General features: G+C 42.6%; 1 protein-coding gene across 2 annotated transcripts in view; it reads right to left on the bottom strand.

Moving 5' to 3' along the window:
• The window catches only part of FARS2 (phenylalanyl-tRNA synthetase 2, mitochondrial), a 514,600-nt gene that overhangs the window by 344,189 nt on the left and 148,381 nt on the right, over window positions 1-22,030 (bottom strand). For both annotated transcript variants that reach the window (XM_040353668.1, XM_040353667.1), the window contains exon 5: window positions 5,855-5,986. In XM_040353668.1, coding sequence (XP_040209602.1) covers window positions 5,855-5,986 — 132 coding nt within the window. The remainder of the gene's footprint in view (window positions 1-5,854; window positions 5,987-22,030) is intronic.

Raw genomic sequence — 22,030 nt, 5'->3', positions numbered from 1 at the left:
GCTAGTATCTAATTGTGTGCCTATGTCAGTATGTCTAGAGATAGCACCTGGTCAGACATCAGAGTCCAAAGTAGTTATCCCTTCAAAGGGACTGGATTTATGAACTTTCCAGAGTGAAAAGTAGACCTGGTACATGTCTACCTGCCTGAATATAAAACATTTCTGCTACAGCATTCCTTGGTTTTGCATTATTATTTTCTTTAGTAAAATGTTACACTCCCAAAATACTAATGTCTCAGCAGAACATAGCTCCAACAGATGCAATACACAGATGATCCCTGATCTGGTATATTAGGTATGGTAATCATAAATATAAAATTTCACCTATACTAAGGTGCAAGATAATTTTGGTGAGACAGAGCTATAATACTTAATAATATACAGTAATACTTAAAGTGGTTGTAAAGGCAGATGTTTTTTTATCTTAATGCATTCTATGCATTAAGATAAACAGCCTTCTGTGTACAGCAACCCCCGTAATACTTACTTGAACCCCTATCGCTATTCAGCGATGTCCACGAGTCCCTCAGCTGTTCCGGAACTCTTCCTCCTGATTGGCTGAGACAGCAAGAAAGAGGGGTGGGGCCGAACCACATCTCCGTGCCTGAATGGACACGCAGAGCTGCAGCTCGGGTGCCCCATAGCAAGCTGCTATGGGGCCAGGAGCAGTGAAGAGCGACCCGAAAAGAGGATGATCTTGGCTGCTCTTTGCAAATCCACTGCACAGGGCAAGTAAATCCTCATACACACGATTGGACTTCAAACAAACTTTTCTGTAGATTTTTGTCCGAAAGGCGTTGGCCGTGAACTTTGTATGCATACACACCGCAGGACTTTTTCAGCCAACAAACATGAACGTAGTGACGTAATTGACGTACTACATGGTTTTTCTGCTCTTTAGTGTCACCCTTTGGGCAAATTTTGCTATTTCTGGTTGATCTTTTGCATTGGTTCTGAGCATGCATGTTTGTACTTTGGACTTAAGTCAGATGGCATTCTGTACACACGATCGGACTTTGCTCCATCGGACTTTTGTTGCCGGAAAGCTTGTCTGTTTGCAGAGCGAACATTTGTCCGATGAAAAACAAAAGCGTTTGTCCGATGGAGCGTACACACGGTCAGATTTCCTGAAAAAACTGGTCATTTTGAACTTTGTTGTCAAAGAATCAGATCGTGTGTATGGGCCTTAAGTATAACATGATTGTTATAAAAAAAAGAAAAACAAGACTACAATCACTTTAACAAGCCAAATGCTCAGTTATGAAGAGCTATGTTAAAAATACAGCCACAATGGATATGCTGCAAAGGAATCTGCATATCAGCGACTAAAATGAAGGTCTAGAATCACTAGAGCCAATGACAGCACTATTTTTATTACAGGTATTTATAGCCACACGTTACGCAGTGCTTTACATACTGTACATTCACATCACTAAAAGTCTTTATCACATATGTTTAGGAAAAAAAATGGTCTGAAGAGCAGCATGACTAGCAGACAGATTTAGAGCATTTAGAAAGCTTGAAGCAGCTTTTTAAGTCATTTGACTACCACTGAGCTTCAGACTGTTATGAATACAGATTTTAATGAGATAGCTGCATATGGCATTTAAATATTGCTAAAGCCTACATTATTCTTTTGGAAAGAGTAGGAAATGGTCAAAACACTGTGTTTTTGACATCTAAGGTGATGGGAATCTGTCACAGGAGCAAAGGTTCCCATTGGAAACTTCCCCTCAATTCCCATTCTGGTAAAAACTTAAAATTTAGAATTTTACTTTTAGCCATGAAGACATTGGACAGATAGAAACAGTGATTCTTCCAAGGAGGGACATGAATAGTAACCAAAAACTGACAACTCTATCCCCAAAAAAGTTGAAGCTTTACATGCAATTTAAAGCAAGCTTGTAACAAATATGTTCAATTCGCACAGAGCATAGAATAAAAAACAATGCAAAATTAGTGGATTCTCAGAAGCAGCTTAAGTTTAATGCAAAAATCAACATTTACATTTACTGAGCCTTCCTGTAGACCTGTGATACTGCCCATCCCATTAAAAGACTACTAGGGAGGAGGCAGCATGGGGCAGGCCAATCTCAGTTTTTACAGGTTGAGATATGGTTTAAATGCATATATCTCTGGATTTTTTGATCATTTTTTAAAAGGAGTTTTTATGCAGGTACCCACCCAACTAAAATCTAAAATACAACTGGAGGAGGTTGCTCACATGCCATGGTGCTTTGCTTCACGGCCACAGAAAACTTAGCATTGTATTTTGAGTTATCTATTAAACTCAGCCATTCAAATCAATTGCGCTACAGCTATAAGCCAAACACTTGACTCATGGTTGTGGTGCAATAACACCATTATAAACTTCCATTTGTCCTCTTGAACACCTTACAGCAACCACTTAGGCCCCTTTCACACTTATACGACTTCAAAGTTGCGCGATTTTACCGTGATTTTGACACAATGACGTGATTCGCGATTTTTACTAGACAGTCATACGACTGTGGATCCGACTTTTCCCCACGACTTGAAGTATGACTTCAATGACCAGGGACACGACTTTGATCCCCCAAAAATTAGGGGGAACTTCACGCCATTTAAAAAAAAATCGTTTATTGTCGCTATGACGCGTGCCTGGACTGATTTCTGTGACGTCAGCAGAGAGCGGACTTCATCCCACTCTCTGCTGAAAATGGGTCACAGGAGTGCATAACAAATTGTACTCCTGTGATTCATAGGAGAAGACAAGCCAAACAAGCTTTGGCTGGACTTCTCCTTTAAAGGGGGGCACAGGTCATGTAATGTAAAAGTTGTACATTCAACAGTTCTTTTTCCTTCATTCTCACAGAGGTAAAACCCTTTCTTGTTCTCTCATCCCACACCTTTACAGCATTCAGTTCATGAGCTTGTGGGCAGGCTTCCTCCTGCAACAGAGCCACCACTCCATCCCTCACCCGCACTGGCAGGAAGCCCCTAGATAAAGATCTAGTTGCAGCGATGGACAGTGAACTGTTTGTACCCATTGGCTGAAGAGGCAGCGTGAGGTGATGCACAACCCCATTGGTGCCTCCTCAGCCCATGGGCAGCTGAAGCTGCCTCAAAAGTCCCTCCCTCCCCACTTTCCCAAGGCCTGGCCAGAACAGATGTATTATAATACGAGAATGTTTGACTGTGCGGCTCCGTTAAATGCAGCTTAAAGGCTACACTAGCCTAGTTTCTGTAGCATTGACAAACACTATGGGGGGGGGGGGGGGGGGGGCTCAGAGCTTATTTGAATTGACTCCCATGAAATGAGTTATGTCATGTTAGGCCAGCCAAACAAAATGGCCAAAGATGCTGAACCCGGAAGAAAACTAAAAAAAAACATGGCACATTGCATTGCTGTAGAAAGGTACTGTAAATAGAAACAGCTTTAATTCCACTTTCCTCCCTTTGAAAACTATCTGCCTGACTGTGGCCTGAAATATGTTGTAGGCCAAAGTTTTCAGAATTAATTTTCATTATTTTCATAGACATTTAATAAACTTAAAAAAACTGTTGTTCAAGGATTCACGGACATCCTTTTTGATTGGGCAACATTGCATTGTAGGTCAAATAAATAGCTAAAGTTCTGATTAAATGTATTTTTTTTTAATACATTTATTTTTAATTTTTATAGTAAACAAGCTGTTTCCAATACTATATAATTGTATTACAGGCATTTATACAGTACTGACACTTCTCTGCAGAAGATTTTACAAACAATATAAAACTATCTACATCAGTCCCTACCTCCAAAAAAAAAATAGCTGTAGTTTAATGAAAGCTATTCACCAGTTATGTATTCATTCAAATAATAATTATTTTTATTTTCTAGTATATTCATCTATATGTGTAATTTTTTAAACAGCAGGCCTTTGAGGAAGACAGAGGAGAAAGGCTCTGAGTCATTTAGGTCTCTTTTGCCTGCAATGTGCTTTAATTCTTCTTTCTTGAGCAGAGAAGCATACTTCTTGTGCCATCCTTCACCAGAGCTGGCAGCTATCCATAATCCAGAGATCCACGGCTTTAATAAAGCTCTTGTAATATGAGATGAGAATCATACTCATCTCCAAGGATATCCTTCTGAGCAAACCCACTGGGGTGAAACGTGTATAGGGAGTGTGTTTATATTTCAGGTAGCAACTATATTTATGCAGCCACTTTATCGTTAACAAAACAAAGTATCAAAAAACTAGTTAACTATAGAGTGCAGCTTTCTTCTTCCTATTTATTCATGTTGGAGTGGAGACAGGCTACAGGAGCTGGCTCCCAGATGGTCTGAGGGCGTTAAGAGGTGTAGGTTTGGAGCGGTGTCGTGCCTCTGAGAATTCTTGCAATGTTTAGGCTGGGTATAAGGACCTAGTAACTGCCCAGTGAATGGTTGAGAGCAAAAGTCAGCTGCGCCTGCCCCTTTTCAGCCCAGAGCTCCAGTGAGTGCTAGAGGAGCAGAGTAGAGAGCAGTGACTGACAGTCACAGCTCTTTGTTCCAACAAGACAGAGAACTAGATGATCAGCATTCATGTGATTGCTCAGTTCTCAATCTGAGGCCTCGTACACATGACCGAACATGTCTGCTGAAACTGGTCCGCGGACCAGTTTCCGCGGACATGTTCGGTCGTCTGTATGGCCGACCGGACCGGATTCCCGGCCTAGCGGACAGGTTTCCAGCGGACAAATGTTTCTTAGACCGGGGATTTTGGTCTGATGGTGTGTACACACATCAGACCAAAAACCGGCAGTGGACATGTCCGATGAAAACGGTCCGGCGGACGGTTTTCATCGGACCGTCCGACCGTGTGTACAAGGCCTAAGAGCCGACATTTGATAGCTGCAGAATCACATCAATGCTGCAGCACAAAGGTGAGCATGATTATTTTTTTTCTATAACCCAAACTTCTTCTTTAACATAAAATCATATTAATAGTAAACAATGCAGTGCTACACACTGTGGACATTTAAAGCAGGTTATGGGCTGCAGACTGAATTGTTTGTTGGCTAGTAAGTGTAAAACACTGGATAATTTAATCCCATACAAAAAATGTACAGCTCAAAGCCACTGTATGTATCAACCTGGACTCAAAAACTGGTAATTCAAGATTAGCCTCCATAGCACAGCCATTCAACAAGAAAAAGTGGAGCCGCACACTGAGGCCGCGTACACACGGTCGGTCCAAACCGATGAAAACGGCCTGAAGTCCAGTTTCATCGGTCCAAACCGACCGTGTGTACGGCACATCGGTCTATTGTCCTTCGGACAAAAATTATAGGACTTGCTTTAAAATCGAACCGATGGACGGCTGACCATCGGTCAAAACCGATGGTTAGTACACAAAAGCATCGGTTCAAAACCCGTGCATGCTCAGAATTAAGTCGACGCATGCTTGGAAGCATTGAACCTCGTTTTTTTCAGCACATTGTGTGTTTTACGTCACCGCGTTCTGACCCGATCGGGTTTTGAACTGATGGTGTGTACGCACATCAGACCATCGGTCTGCTTCAGCAGGAAAGCGATGAAAATGGTCCGTTGGACCATTCTCATCGGATGGATCGACCGTGTGTACGCGGCCTCAGTGTCACCCTTTCACCCTCCCACGAGCTTAATCATAGAGACACATGACTTATTAGGCTGATACTCAGTGTGCGGTCCTGCTTTCTCTTGGATGGCTATAGGATAATACAAGCTATAAACTTCCCCAGCAGCATAGGTAGCAGGTTGCGTTTACAGCCTATTCATCAGGCTGACCCTGAATCATATGTATTTTAGCTGTCATATGTATTTTAGCTTAAAGTGATTATTTATAAATATATATGTATTTTTCTTTGTTACCTGAATTCACCAGCTTCTGTTCCATGACACCACATCCTAGAACTTCCATCCATTTCCCCTGAAACTTGATCTCCATCTCAAACGATGGGTGTGTAAATGGGAAGTAGCAGTCTACCCATCTAATCTCTAGTCCTGAGGATGAATATAAAATCCATTATTTAAAGTTTTTTCTCCAACATTGGATATCTAAGAAAACAAACAGCATAAAAGTTTAATCACTTTTTTTTTTCCTAGCTGATAATTCTTGATACATGAAAAATTGCCCCAGTCTACTGTAATCAGAAAAACATTTTATGACATGCAGACAGTCTGTGAAAGCAAATCAATCATGTGTCAGGTTTTTTCAGCTACCAGACAGGGAGGAAAATAAGGAAAGATCATGAAGATAGCAGGAAGTTCTGTCATTCTCAGTAAATGGGAACAACTGGTAACCACTAAGAGTATTCTTGTATTTAGAGCTGCACATGACAGAATATGCTGTCTTTACAGACTTCACCTGCACTCTAGGCATTTATTATCCTCCATACTTTGGTATCAGGATAACTAAGTCAATCTTAATAAAAACACAGTTGTCTAAATTGTCATTGTGCATCTACAACATATTTTGAAGCAACAGAAATAACCAAATATATACTGCTTTTGTTATTCTGCATCAATGTTAAGCGAGGGTACAGAAAAAAAATACAATAAAATAGGACTGTATATGTTCAGTTTACAAATAAATATAATTGTCGAAAGTAATGAAAGCATCAGTCTGTCTAAGGCAGTGGTTCTCAACCTGGGGGTTGAATGGTAATTTGCCAGGGGTCACTGAATCCTGGCCTGTTCCTAAAGCCTGCTCCGCTTTTGCAGCCGCCCAGCAGGGCTGTCTATGTTGCCTGTGGCCACCCAGCTGGGCTGTTCCTGGAGCCCATGGCCGCCCACTCAGTCTCTTCACAGCCACCCAATCAGTTTACGGCATAGCTGGGGGGCAGAGACTAAAGGTCAGCTGACTGGTGAGGAATGTGAAGTGGGAGGGGCTGGCGGAGACCCTACCTTCTGATTTCAGCATAGGTGTCACTGCTATGAGACACCACAAAGCTGGAGACACAGTGAGTAACACTACCTGTGATTATAGTTGCCATTGAAAGTCCCCACTACATTTCTCAGATCAGCAGATGACCTTGATCAAGAGCACCTAAGTTGGCTGATCAGATTTCCCCCCAGCACTGCCACTCATCCCAACTCCCCTCACCAAGGAGTAAGAGAAGGAGAATAGAGAATACATGCAAGGGAGAGGAAAATAGGGGAGGAAAAAAGAAAAAGGGAGAGAAAGAATAAGAGAAAGACCAACAAAGACAGATAGAGAGAGGAATGGGGGGGGGGGACAAGAAATTAGGATAGACAGAGATAAAAGGGAAAGAAAGGAGAACAAAGAGAGTGATACATTCTAAAATTTACCATAAGGTGTTTAATACTGTACTAGTGGAAGATACTCGGGGAGTGCCAAATGTCTGTGAGTTAGGGGAGCAAATTACTTGTCTTGCCTTGGGTGCTGGCAACCCACGCTACGAAAATAATTTTACTGTTAGGGGTCCCCACAACTTGGGAAATTTTATCAAGGGGTACGGCACTAGAGAGGTTGAGAACCACTGGTCTAATGCCCTGTACACACGATCGGCTCATCCGATGAAAACGGTCTGATGGACTTTTTCATCACAAATCCGATGAAGCTGACTTTCATCAGTCTTGCCTACACACCATCAGTTAAAAAAACGATCGTGTCAGAACGCAGTGACGCAAAACACAATGACGTGCTGAGAAAAATAAAGTTCAATGCTTCAGAGCATGCGTCGACTTGATTCTGAGCATGCGTTGATTTTTAACCGATGTATTTCCCCACAGACGATCGTTTTTTTCTATTGTTTTTTTAACTATCAGATCATTTTAAAACAGGTTCTACGTTTTTTTACCGATGGGTAAAAAAACGATGGGGCCCACACACGATCGGTTTGTCTAATGAAAACGGTCCATCAGATTGTTTTCATCAGACGAACCGATCATGTGTACGCAGCATAAGGCCTCATGTACACTGCTGCTGGTAAACAGACATTTAGGAGAAGTTGGGCATTTTTTTTCAACTGCTCCTGAACTCTTCTCTATGTTATCTTATCAGTACATGTACACAGGGTCGTTTATAGTTGTTTATAGGCAGTTGAGTTTAGAGGCGTTTTCTGGAACCAAAAAAAATGTGTTCAGAATCTGTGTTTAGAGGCATTTCAAGCGTCAAACATTTTTCATTTTAATAAAAAATAAATACATGTTTCAAATGCTTCTAGACGCAAATGCGTCTAAACATGTCATGTAAACGCGGCTAAACGGCCGTTTTTAGATGCCGATTTCTAGCTGTCAAGTTAAATTGTTAAGGAGAGGTTGAACAATGTCCCGTGTACATGAAGCCTTAGTGAAGATAAATAAATATACAATCCCTTCACCTTATATGTGCTTATCTTTTGAAATTAGATTATGCAAAAAAAAAAAAAAAAAATTATATATACACCGCATAAAGCGAGTAAAATAAGTATTGAACATGTCACCATTTTTCTAGGTAAATATATTTCTGAGGCTGGGTTCACATTATTGCAAATTGGATGTGGGGGTTTCTCCGCATGCTAATTCACATAGCAGTAGTTTGTGATGGGCTCTCAATGGAGCCGGTTCACACATCTCTGCAGCGGCTCCAATGCAAATTGCACAGGAGTCATGTGCGTCTTTAGGTCCATTTCAGCCCAAAATTCGGTCTGAAATCGGACCTGAAACGATGAATGGAGACGCACGGACTACTGCTGTTAGCCGCTGCGATCTGACGTGTGAACCAGCCTAATGACCCGTACACGCGATCAAAAAAATCTGACGGAAAATACTGCTTTTGAAGCTATCGTACGATAACTGAAACGTTAGTACAGAGCTTTCGAGAGACGATCACGACAGTTCATCCGATATAATCCAATCGGACAAATGTGAAAATTTACCAGATCATACAATTTTTGTTTAGTCAGTACAGTTGCCGTCCGAAAATACAATAGAAATACACTACAACACAAGACATCACTTCTGATTTTCTATTCTGTCATACGAGAATTTTTGTAACTTTAGTAACCTCTCCATTTTCGATATGCGACTAGCATGCAAAAAAAAAAACTGACAATTTGTCGTCCAATTTTTGGATTGTGTATAACGGCCATAAAGGTGCTATTGACATGAAATTTTCACCGCATGTCGGTAACAACCCATGCAATCCATATATACAAAGAAACCAAACAAATAATTTAAAAAATTAAGTTATGTGTAATAAAATGGAATGACACAGGAAAAAAGTATTGAACATGCTAACTGAATTTTTTTTAATACATGGTACAAATCCCCTGCTCAAACAGCTGGCAAGTATCCACATTTTCTACTTCAGCAAACAGCTAAAAAATAAAAGAAACATTATAGGAGGAAGGTCTGATATAACAACTTGTGCAAAATCATTCAAATAAATGTTAACTTAACAATAAGCATAGATATTATGTATAATTGTTGGTGCTAGTAACATGGTTATGTGTTCAATACCTATTTTACCCGGTATATAAAGTGCCTTGAAAAAGTATTAATATTCCTTTAAATTTTCCACATTTTCTCATGTTACAACCAAAAACATTAATTTATTTTATTGCGATTTTATGTGATAGACCAACACAAAGTGGCACATATTTATGAAGTGAATTTTCAAAATGTATTACAAATATCTGAAAACTGCAGCATGCATTTGTATTCAGCCGCCATTACTCTGATACCCCTAACTAAAATTTAGTGGAACCAATTGCCTTTAGAAGTCACCTAATTAGTAAATAGAGTGCACCCGTGTGTAATTTAATCTCAGTATAAATACAGCTGTTCTGTGAAGCCCTCCCTTTGTGAACAGGGGGGAACAGGGAGGTCAGAGATAAAGTTGTGGAGAAGTTCAAAGCAGGGTTAGGTTATAAAAAAATATCCCAAGCTTTGAACATCTCACAGAGCACTGTTCAATCCATCATCTGAAAATGGAAAGAGTATGGCACAACTGCAAACCTACCAAGACGTGGCCATTCACCTAAACTGACAGGCCGGGCAAGGAGAGCATTAATCAGAGAAGCAGCCAAGAGGCCCATGGTAACTCTGGAGGAGCTGCAGAGACCCGCAGCTCAGGTGGGAGAATCTGTCCACAGGACAACTATTAGTCGTGCACTCCACAAATCTGGCCCTTATGGAAGAGTGGCAAGAAGAAAGCCATTCTTGAAAGAAAGTCATATGAATTTTGTGAGAAGCCATGTGGGGGACATAGCAAACACATGGAAGAAGGTGCTTTGGTCAGATGAGACCAAAATTTTACTTTTTGGCCTAAAAGCAAAATGCTATATGTGGTAGAAAATGAACACTGCACATGACCCTGAACCATCCCCACCATGAAACATGGTGTTGGCAGCATCATGTTGTAGGGATGCTTTTCTTCAGCAGAGAGCTGGTCAGAATTGATGGGAAGATGGATGGAGAAAGAGTCTGCAAAAGACTTAAGACCGGGGGGCAGAGGTTCACCTTCCAGCAGGACAACAACATATATTATTATGTTTGTTTGCACTAACATTCATTTTACTGTATATGTTCTAAAAAAAATAGATGATAAAAAGCTATACAGATATTGTGCAACATAAGCCAACACCATTCTGTCCTGGGTCTCTGCCCTCAGAAAAACTTTAAATAAATTGGGCATTTAGGGTAGTTTCTAGCAAAGATGCAGATTTTAACATGTTTGCAAAAGTTTTTATAAAATTGCCCTGGTAGACAAACTATTGATCTAATCCAAATCTAAGTGAACTTTCACCTTGGGATATGCCATATTTCCCCCAAAATAAGACCTAGTGTGATTTTCCAGGATGGCTGCAATATAAGCCCTACCCCAAAAAAAAAAACAATATTTAAAATGTTTAACTTAGGGTCGCCCTGCCACAGTATATATGCGGTGGGCAGTCCTTAAGTGGTTAAACTCCTTGTAAAATCATGTAATCTGCTCTGTAAAAGTATTAGATAATGTGTAGTGGGTGTCTTTGTGTAACATTATTGTGAAAAATACCTTATTTGCAGCGCCGCTAGGAGCTCACGTGACCCACCGGAGCTCTCCTTCTCGCCTCTCGGCTGACATCAGCGAGAATCTCAGCCCCTCCCTCTGCAGTGTTCATAGCAGGGAAGAAGAGTTCTGGCGGGTCATGTGAGTGCCCAGTGGCACTGTAAATAAGGTATTTTCCACAATAATGTTACGCAAAGACACTGCACATTATATTCAGAAAATTGAGGCGACTCATGTGATTGCCATCATCCCTTATAGCATAAGAAAGTGTGAAAAAAAAACGCTATTTGGGGATTTTTAAGGCAATAAGAAAAACGATTTTATATTCTTAAACAAAATGAATTTGTTTTACAAACATTTATAGATATGTTTGTATATGTACTTGCCGATATATCGTATATCTATTAGTATGGATTATGACACTTGTGTAATTCTTAACATTGTATCTTTTATTTTCTGTAGACAGTGATACAATATCCCTGATGAAGATTCTATTGATTATTACTTATTGAAACGCGTTGAATTAACCACTACTCATTACCACCTGTTTTCACCGGTGGTCACTGAATTATGTAGTGGGCAGTATTATTTTAATCTTTTTTCAATATGCAATGTTTTTTAACTACTTCCCGACCCGCGTATTGTAAATGTACGTCCTCTTTTTAAACATGGATATCTCAGTAACGACAGCAGCTGCTGCCACAACTGAGATATCCATGTTTTCAGCGGGCGGCCGTGTAAACGATAACAGTGGTCTCTGCGGCGGATTTGCCGCGAGATCGCCGTTATCGGTGGCGGGAGAGGGCCCCCCCCCTCCCGCCGCTTTTCCGTGCCCTCCGCCGCTTACCGGAGCCGTCGGTAGCGGCGGAGGAGATCCGATGCTGCCGCCTGGAGAGTGAGGACTTGAGTGAGGGCAAGATGGCCCCTACCCGTCCTCATAGCTCTGCTGGGCGGAAGTGACGTCAAAACGTCAGTCCCGCCCAGCCTCTTAAAGAGACAAATTTTTTTTTTTGTCATTTTTTTAAATGACAAATTTTCCTTTTTTTTTTTTTTTTTTGGCATTTAAGCCTAAATATGAGATCTGAGGTCTTTTTGACAGCAGATCTCATATTTAAGAGGACCTGTCATGCTTTTTTCTATTACAAGGGATGTTTACATTCCTTGTAATAGGAATAAAAGTGATCATTTTTATTTTTTTATATTTTAGTGTAAAAAATAATAAAATCAATAAAATTTTAAAGCGCCCCGTCCTGACGAGCTCACGCGCAGAAGCAAACGCATACACGAGTAGCGCCCGCATATGAAAACGGTGTTCAAATCACACAAGTGAGGTATCGCCGCGATCGTTAGAGCGAGAGCAATAATTATAGCCCTAGAGCTACTCTGTAGCTCAAAAAATGCAACTTATAGAATTTTTTAAACGTCGCCTATCTAGATTTTTAAGGGTAAAAGTTTGACGCCATGCCACGAGCGGGCGCAATTTTACAGCGTGACATGTTGGGTATCATTTTACTCGGCGTAACATTATCTTTCACAATATATAAAAAAATTGGGCCAAATTTATTGTTGTCTTATTTTTTTATTAAAAAAAGTGAATTTTTTCCAAAAAAAGTGCGCTTGTAAGACTGCTGCGCAAATACGGTGTGACAAAAAGTATTGCGATGACCGCCATTTTATTCTCTAGGGTGTTAGAAAAAAATATATATAATGTTTGGGGGTTTTATGTAATTTTCTAGCAGAAAAAACTGTTTTAGTCTTGCAAACACCAAATCTGAAAAACACCTAAGGTCTTTAAGTGGTTAATATTTGTACTCCACATACAACATGTTAAAATTTTAATGAACTTTTTTTATAAATGTTTGTAAAATAAATGAATTTTATTTAAGAATATAAAATCTTGTTTTCTTATTGCCTTAAAAATCCCCAAATAGAGGTTTTTCACACGGCACAGTATATAATTCCTTTTACAGAATGAATTATATGCTTTTATAATGACTTTAACTAGGGCTTAATTTTGTGATTACAGAATTTAATAATGCCAACTCCTGAGCTGACAGGGAGGGAAGGGGAGAGATGGAGAGAAGACAGGGGACTTAAAAAAAATAATAATAATAAAAAACCATCCCCTGAAAATAAGCCCTAATGCGTTTTTTTAGCCAACATTAATATAAGACTGTCTTATTTTCATGAAAACACGGTATATAGCAACACCTTTATGGCAGTCCATTCCCCCTTAGGCCTCTTACAGACGGACGGACTGCCTGCTGAAAACATAAGGAGAAATAAAGGGGTTCCAACTCTTCCCATTCTATCCAAAATAAAACAAAAAAAAGTTTGCTTATACAGTACATCTGGAAAGTATTCACAGCACTTCACTTTTTCCACATTTTGTTATGTCACAGCCTTATTCCAAAATCGAATAAATTCATTATTGTACTCATAATTCTACAAACAATACCCAATAATGACAAGATAGAAGAAGCATGTTTGAGATCTTTGCAAATTTATTAAATAAAAAAAATAACTAAAAAAAAATCATATGTACATAATTATTCAAAGCTTTTGTGTAATACTTTGTTGAAGCACCTTTGACACCAATTACAGCCTCAAGTCTTTTTGAGTATGATTCTACAAGCTTGGCAAGCCTATGTTTGGGCAGTTTCTCCCATTCTTCTTTGCAGGACCTCTCAAGCTCCATCATGTTGAATGGGAAGCTTTGGTGCACAGCCATTTTCAGATCTCTCCAGAGATGTTCAATCGTGTTCAAGACTGGACTCTGGAAGGGCCACTAAAGGACATTCACATAGTTGTCCCGTAGCCACACCTTTGATATCTTGGCTGTGTGCTTAGGATCGTTGTCCTGTTGGAAGATGAACCTTCGCCCCAGTCTGAGGTCTAGAGCATGTTTTAACTCATGGACGTCTTTGTACATTGTTGCGTCCATCTTCCCCTCAATCCTGACTAGTCTGCTGAAAAACATCCTCACAGCATGATGCTGCCACCACCATACCAGTGTAGAGATGGTATTGGCCGGGATGAAAAGTGGTGCCTGGTTTCCTCCAAACATGATGCTTGCCATTCAGGCCAAAAAGTTCAATCTTTGTTTCAATTTTATTTCTCATGGTCTGAGAGTCTTTCAGGTGCCTTTTAGCAAACTGTCATGCCTTTAACTGAAGAGTGGCATCCGTCTGGCCACTACATGTCTGATTGGTGGAGTGCTGCAAAGATGGTTGTTCTTCTGGAAGGTTCTCCACTCTCAACAGAAAAATGCTGGAGGTCTGTCAGAGTGACCATTGGGTTCTTGGTCACCTCCCTGACTCAGCACCTTGTCCCCTGATCGCTCAGATTGGTCAGACGGCCCTCTCTAGGAAGAGTTCTGGTGGTTCCAAACTTCTTCTATTTACAGATGATGGTGGCCACTGTGCTCATTGGAACCTTAAATGCTGCAGATTTTTTTTGGTACCCTTCCCCAGATGTGTGCCTCATTAAAATCCTGTCTCTGAGGTCTACAGACCATTCCTTGGAATTCATGGCTTGGTTTGTGCTCTAAAATGCACGGTTAACTGTGGAACTTTATATAGACAGATGTGTTTGCATTTTAAACTGAATTTACCACAGGCAGACTCCAATCAAGTTGTAGAAACATCTTAAAGATGATTAGTGGAAACAGTATGCTCCACCTTCCGTTTGAGGATGCCATGCAGATGCTTAATAGGGTTTAGGTCTGAAGACATGCTTGGCCAGTCCATCACCATTACCCTCAGCTTCTTTAGCAAGGCAGTGGTCTTCTTGGAGGTGGGTTTAGGGTTGTTATGTTGGAATACTGCCCTGCAGCCCAGTCTCCAAGGGGTGGGGATCATGCTCTGCTTCAGTATGTCACAGTACATGTTGGCATTCATGGTTCCCTTAATGAACTGTAGCTCCCCAACTTGTGTTTCTTGCATGGTTCTAATTTTGTATTACCTTTGGTTTTATCTATTACCCCATACACACACAGTGGAATTACCTGTGATATGCTTTCCTTACTAGAAGTCCCCAATTTGACATGTCTTTAAATATCATGTAATATAATATCACATCCAGCATATACAGAAGATTTAGGCCACCTGTTACATCCTCCATTCATGGATGTCCCCTGCTGGACAACATCACAATATGCACTTGTTTTTCTATGATTGGACATGTATTGTTCATCTCTGTATGGGCTTGTGTATCATATGGGTGTATATATGTCACCCACGCCTGGTTATGTAGCTTTTTTAGCCTCTAGCTAATAATTATTCTGTTTTTGTTGTCTTGCCTTTTTTTTTATTTGAAACATCAAAAGTTTATTGAGAAATAATTATAGAATTACACAGCAGTGCAGTTGACAGATAACAATGAATGAAAGGGGTGGAGCTTACAATAAAATCAGGTTTGAATTCAACAATTTTTTTCGTTGTTGTATAACATGGCAAATGTAAATTCAGGAGTTTGTTCCTACTACAAGAGCACAATAAGTTGATCCATAAAACCAAAAAAGGAAACAATGGAGGTAACAAACAAAGCTCTAGTAGTCATGTACTTCCTTCTGTGTTATCTGTTTATAGTGTTCACTTTAAATTCAGAATAAGTCAGAGTAGAAGAATTGAACACAAATTGTGAGAAAAAAAGAGAAAAGAGGGATGAGGTGGGTGTGGGTAAAGGGAAGAAGGTTTATCTCTTTCTTCAGAAGCTTTAGAAGTTTGTTTATTGGTATTCCTATTTCCTTAAGTATAGGTCTGATTAATGATTGGTCTGTGGTGGCGAGTGCATATAATGTGGTGTTGTTCTGATGCCCCGTACACACCATCACTTTATGTGATGAAAAAAAACGACATTTTCTGTGAAGTAAAAAATGACGTTTTTGAAACTTCAATTTTCAAAGACGAAGTTGCCTACACACCATCGTTTTTCTCACAATGTTCTAGCAAAGCGAGGTTACGTTCTCACCACTTTTTCCATTGAAGCTTGCTTCATAAGTAGCTTCTGGGCATGCGTGGGTGAAAAAAACGTTGTTTTAAACGAAGTTTTTTGCTACACACGGTCAATTTCTGTGAAGTAAAAAAAAGGGATTTTTAATACAGCTTACCTGTAAAATCCTTTTCTTGGAGTACATCACGGGACACAGAGCAGCATATTCATTACTATGTGGGTTATATGGAGTACCTTCAGGTGTTGACACTGGCAATCTCAAACAGGAAATGCCCCTCCCTATATAACCCCCTCCCATAGGAGGAGTACCTCAGTTTTGTAGCAAGCAGTATGCCTCCCAAAATGGTCCCCAAAAAGAGGGGTGGGAGCTCTGTGTCCCGTGATGTACTCCAAGAAAAGGATTTTACAGGTAAGCTGTATTAAAAATCCCTTTTTCTTTATCGTACATCACGGGACACAGAGCAGCATATTCATTACTATGTGGGATGTCCCAAAGCAATGCTTACAATGAGGGGAGGGAGAACATCTCCAAGACAAAAGGATTTAATTTAGAGAAATACTCAAATCATAATAAATCCAACTTAGTTGAGAAAAATAATCTTAAATTTTAAATTTAACTCAAAAAAGAGGAGCCCCCGGAATCCGAGGGTCTCAAACTGCAGCCTGCAGCACTGCCTGCCCAAAGGCTGTATCAGTATTCCTTCTTACGTCCAACTGGTAGAATTTTGTAAACGTGTGGACAGAAGACCAGGTTGCCGCCTTGCAAACTTGAGCCATAGAGATCTGGTGATGTGCTGCCCAGGAGGCGCCCATGGCCCTAGTAGAATGAGCCTTTAATGATACTGGAGGAGGCAACCCTTTCAAGCCGTAGGCCTGAGTGATTAATTGCTTAATCCACCTAGAAATGGTGGACTTTGCAGCTGCCTGCCCCTTCTTGGGCCCATCCGGTAGATGAACAGCACATCTGTTTTCCGGATCTTCTTTGTAGCTTTAAGATAGGCCTTCATGGCCCTGACAATATCCAAGGTATGCAGCAACCCTTCCTTTCTGGAAGTAGGTTTAGGGAAGAAGGATGGTAATACCAAATCCTGGTTCAAACGAAAACTGGATATAACCTTCGGTAGGAAGGAAGGATGAGGGCGGAGAACGACCCTGTCCTTGTGAAAAATAAGATATGGTTCCTTACAGGATAAGGCCGCCAGTTCCGATACTCTTCTTGCGGAAACTATGGCGACCAAAAATACTAACTTCCTTGTCAGTAAAACCAAAGGAATTTCAGCCAACGGCTCAAACGGTTGTTTCTGTAAACTTGACAGAACAAGGTTTAAATCCCACGGGCAAAGCGGGGATTTAACTGGAGGTTTAATACGTAAGACCCCTTGAAGGAAGGTCTTAACCAGCGAGTGGGTGGCCAGCGGCCGCTGAAACCACACTGACAGAGCAGAAATCTGTCCTTTGATTGTGCTTAATGCCAATCCTTTATCCACTCCTAGCTGGAGAAAACTTAAAACTCTATCAATGGTGAATTTGCGAGAAAGCCATCGCTTGGACTCACACCAGCCTACATAGGCCTTCCAGACCCTGTAATAAATCACCCTAGAGACCGGTTTCCTGGCTCTGATTAGGGTAGAGATTACTTTCTGAGACAGACCTCTACCCCTGAGAATCAGGGATTCAGCTTCCAGGCCGTCAAATTTAGATGCCGTAAGGCAGGGTGGAGGATCGGACCTTGCGATAGCAGGTCTGGCCGTAGAGGAAGAGTCCAAGGGTCTCCCACTACCATCCTTAAGATTAGTGAGTACCATGCCCTTCTGGGCCATGCTGGAGCTACCAGGATGACTGGTATGTGCTCCACCCGGATCCTGCGCAGCAGGCGGGGTAGTAACTGGAGCGGGGGAAACGCATAAAGAAGTTTGAACTGATGCCAAGGGCAAACCAGAGCATCGGTTCCGCAGGCCATTCTAGCTTCTTGTTGAGTCTCGATGCCATGATATCCACGTCCGGCACTCCCCATTTTTGGCAGAGTGCTTGAAAGGTTTGTGGATGCAGAGACCATTCCCCCGGCAATAGAGTCTGGCGGCTTAAGAAGTCCGCCTGAAAGTTGTCCACTCCGGGAATGAATATTGCCGATATGCAGGGCACATGAGCCTCTGCCCCTAGGAGAATCAAGCTCACTTCTCTCTGAGCGGCCTGACTCCTGGTTCCCCCTTGGTGATTTATGTATGCCACTGCCGTGGCATTGTCTGATTGAACTCTCACCGGGAACCCCTGCAATTTCGACGTCCAAGCCCTGAGGGCTAGTCGAACCGCTCTGAGCTCCAAGATGTTGATGGGTAAAAGCTTCTCTGGCCTTGCCCAAATACCTTGGCGAGTGGAACCATCCACAATCGCTCCCCAGCCCGTCAGGCTGGCGTCTGTGGTCACTATCTTCCAAGCCACTGGGTTGAAAGACTTTCCCTTCAGTAGATTCTGAGGGTCTAACCACCAACACAGACTTTGCCGGACTCTTGATGAGAGTGGCAACGGGATATCCAAGGCCTGTGGCCTTCTGCTCCATGCTGACAGGATGGCTGCCTGCAGGATGCGAGTGTGGCTCTGGGCGTATGGCACCGCCTCGAATGTAGCCCCCATCTTGCCTAGTAGTCTCATACATAGGCGAATAGTCGGTTCCTTCTTGCTTAGAACCAGTAGGATTAATTCCTTGATGGCTTTGACCTTCCTCAGAGGTAGGAACACCCTTTGTTGTTCTGTGTCTAATCTCATGCCGAGATATTCCAACTGCCTTGTGGGCTGGAATGCTGACTTTTCTCGATTTAGGACCCAGCCGAACCTCTCGAGGTATTGGACCGTGAGGGCCACTGCTCGCTCCAAGCCGGGAGACGAGTGGTCTATGACTAGGAGGTCGTCCAGGTATGCTAGGATCGTGACCCCTTGGATCCTTAGCTTGGCTAGGATTGGAGCTAGAACCTTCGTGAACACCCGGGGGGCCGTAGCCTCCATTAGGTTGGAGTAGAAACCCAGCCCCTGTTCCAGGACTGGTACTTCTACTATTACTCCCTGGGAAAGTAGATGATCTAGAGCCGATCTTAACGCGGCTCCTTTCTCCAGATCGTTTGGAATCCTCGACTCCTGGAAATGAGGAGGAGGAAACCTTAGGAACTCTAGCTTGTAGCCTGTGGCCACGGAAGACCGTACCCACTCGTCGGGAATGCTGGCTTCCCAAATCTCCGAAAAGAGTCGCAGCCTTCCCCCCACCTTCGTGGGTGGGGGCGCCCCTTCATGAGGTAGACTTGGGGGCTGGTTTTGCTGGCTTGCGAAACCACTGCCTCTTGCCTCTAACAGCCTGTCCTTCTGATCTGCTGTTGAAGCCGAAGTTTGCTCTTGCAGGAGGCCGTCGATACTGCTTGGCATTAGAGGGCCCCTGCCCAGGGGAGGACTGTCGTTTAAACGCAGGCCCCTGAACCTTCTTCTTAGTTGGCAAGAGTGTACTCTTGCCGCTTGAAATGGTCTGAATGTATTTATCTAGGTCCTCTCCGAAGAGCCGTCCTCCATGGAAGGGGAACCCTACCAGGAGCTTCTTGCATGGGGGCTCAGCCTCCCAGCTTTTCAACCATAAGAGTCTTCTCATATGGATAAGGGATAACGATAAACGTGACGCTTGCTGGATGGAATCCTTGATTGCGTCTACCGTAAAACATATGGCCTTAGGGACATCCGAAAATTCTTCTGCCTGCTCGGCAGGAATAAGTTCAAGCATTTGCTTAAATTGATCTGATAAAGCTTGAGCGACTCCAATCGCAGCCACGGCTGGCTGTACTACTGCCCCTGCAGAAGTGAAGGAGTTCTTAAGTAGTGCTTCCAAGCGCTTATCAACTGGATCTTTGAAAACCTGTACGTTCTCTACAGGGCATGTTAACGATTTGTTAACACATGAGATGGCTGCGTCTACTGCAGGAGAAGCCCATCTCTTGGAAAACTTTTCTTCCATAGGATATAAGACAGAAAATTTCTTAGGTGGTAAGAACACCTTGTCTGGTTTGTTCCACTCTTGGAACAAGACTCCCTCCAATAGAGGATGGATCGGAAACACAGCACTGCTTTGAGGCGCCCTCAGTGAGCCCAAAGCTGAAATCGTCGATACCTGGAGATCTGGTACAGGCAGGTTGAATGCCTTATGGACCAAGTCCGTCAAGCCTTGAATCCACCAGCTCTCCCTCAGGGAGACTGCCCCAGACTCCTCTGTATCCGGATCTTCGATCCCTGAACCTACTTGGTCTTTGTCCAAGAGGTCGTCCAATTCCCCAGAGGAAAGGACCTCCTCTTCCGAGGGTCCGCGCACGGGTGACGGAGATCTATTCCGCTTACTACCCCGCATAGCTGCGGCTATCATTTCTCCCATGCTTCTCCGCATCTCATTCAAAGAGGTGAGCAACACCTCCTCCGTGACCATCTTAGGGTTGGGTTGACTCGCGTCAGCTCCAGCCCCAGATCCCGATGGCCCAAAGGCTCCCTGTGGGGAAAGCAGCGGCATAGCTCTGTCCGAGACCTCAGACTCTGTGGGGGAATCCCCACCTTTTGTACCCTCTGGCTTGTTCTTTGATGCCATGGTACAATACCGAGGCACACCTGCTACTTATTGGTACCTGGGACTTATAAATAGTTAAATGCCCAAACACCTGTTTGGGGAATAAAAAATGTTTCCTCTACCCCAGATGACACTTTTTTTTTTTTTTTTTTCAAAAGAAAAAAACTTTTCTTCTTTTTTTTTTTTTTTTTTTTTTTTTTTTTCAATCTAGGCAAGAAAAAACATTCTATCCCCCTGAGTAGTATTGCCAAGAAAAGACTATGAGATGGAAAAGAAAAAACAGCCTATTCCTAGGCTAAACCACAATCTTCTGAAGACTGTAGTATTCTTTCTGGCCACTGTGTGTCCTCAGCGCCCCGTGCTTCACTCCAGTCCTTCCTCCCTCAAGCCAAAGTATTGAATGAGCTGTGGCACTAAGGAAGGGCCGCCCCTTCCTTAAACCACTGACCCGCCCTTCCCCCCCAGCTAAAACGGCGCCAAATGCGCCTATAACACGTGCACGCGCACCGCGCCCGCCGACGGGGGGGGGGGGGTTGGGAGGAAGGGCCTCTCTGTTCCTGCAGCCCCACTCACAGCTTTTCCAACACTACCAGGGAGGTCACTTTTTATGGGGAATGATAACATATAGAGCCATCCTATCTTCATGATATGTGACTGGTTTGCCAGATGCAATGCATAACCTTAGGCATGTCCCCTGTGACCTCCCAGAAAAAACTTGCTAAGAGCCAAGTTCCGCAAGTTTTTCCCCTTACTTACCTGCTCCATGCCGCAGGACTTTGCCAAGCAAGAGGCCCAATCTTCCCCCATCTCCGTGGGGATGTCTAGACCTTCAGGCCCTGGGAACCTTCTTCTTCCATGAAGGATCCACTGTCCTGGACCCATACAGCACCCTGGCAAACAGAAAACATTAGGCGCCCAAAGGTTTTCTAAGTTCTGGGCCCAGGGTCCAGCTCTCTTAAAAAGAAAGCATTATGGGCTATACCCCAAGGGTTTGGGGTCCGGTTACTGACCACTTTAGCGCTCAGGCTTTTTTGGACAGAACCGGTAGCTCACCTAATCCCAAGGATGCGGAGGCAAGCTAAACCATGACTAACACCTAAGACACTGGCGTAAAAACTGAGGTACTCCTCCTATGGGAGGGGGTTATATAGGGAGGGGCATTTCCTGTTTGAGATTGCCAGTGTCAACACCTGAAGGTACTCCATATAACCCACATAGTAATGAATATGCTGCTCTGTGTCCCGTGATGTACGATAAAGAAACTAAGTTTTGAAAAACGACACATAAAATTGAAGCATGCTTCAATTTTTTTTGGTCGTTTTTTACAAGACATAAAACAACGTTTTCCCCCACACACGGTCAATTAAAGTGACGTTTTTAAAAACGTCGTTTTTTTTCATCACATAAAGTGATGGTGTGTACGGGGCATGAGAATCCATTAGTGCTACATATGCCTGTGATGCTCGATAGGCAAACCACGGAGACCAGGCCTTCCGGAACCGTTCAGTCATAT

This window comes from Rana temporaria, chromosome 5, assembly GCF_905171775.1.
Source record: "Rana temporaria chromosome 5, aRanTem1.1, whole genome shotgun sequence".
NCBI classification, from domain to species: Eukaryota; Metazoa; Chordata; class Amphibia; order Anura; family Ranidae; genus Rana; species Rana temporaria.
Note: the sequence above shows the minus strand (reverse complement) of the source record. Positions and strands in the feature narration are given on the sequence as shown.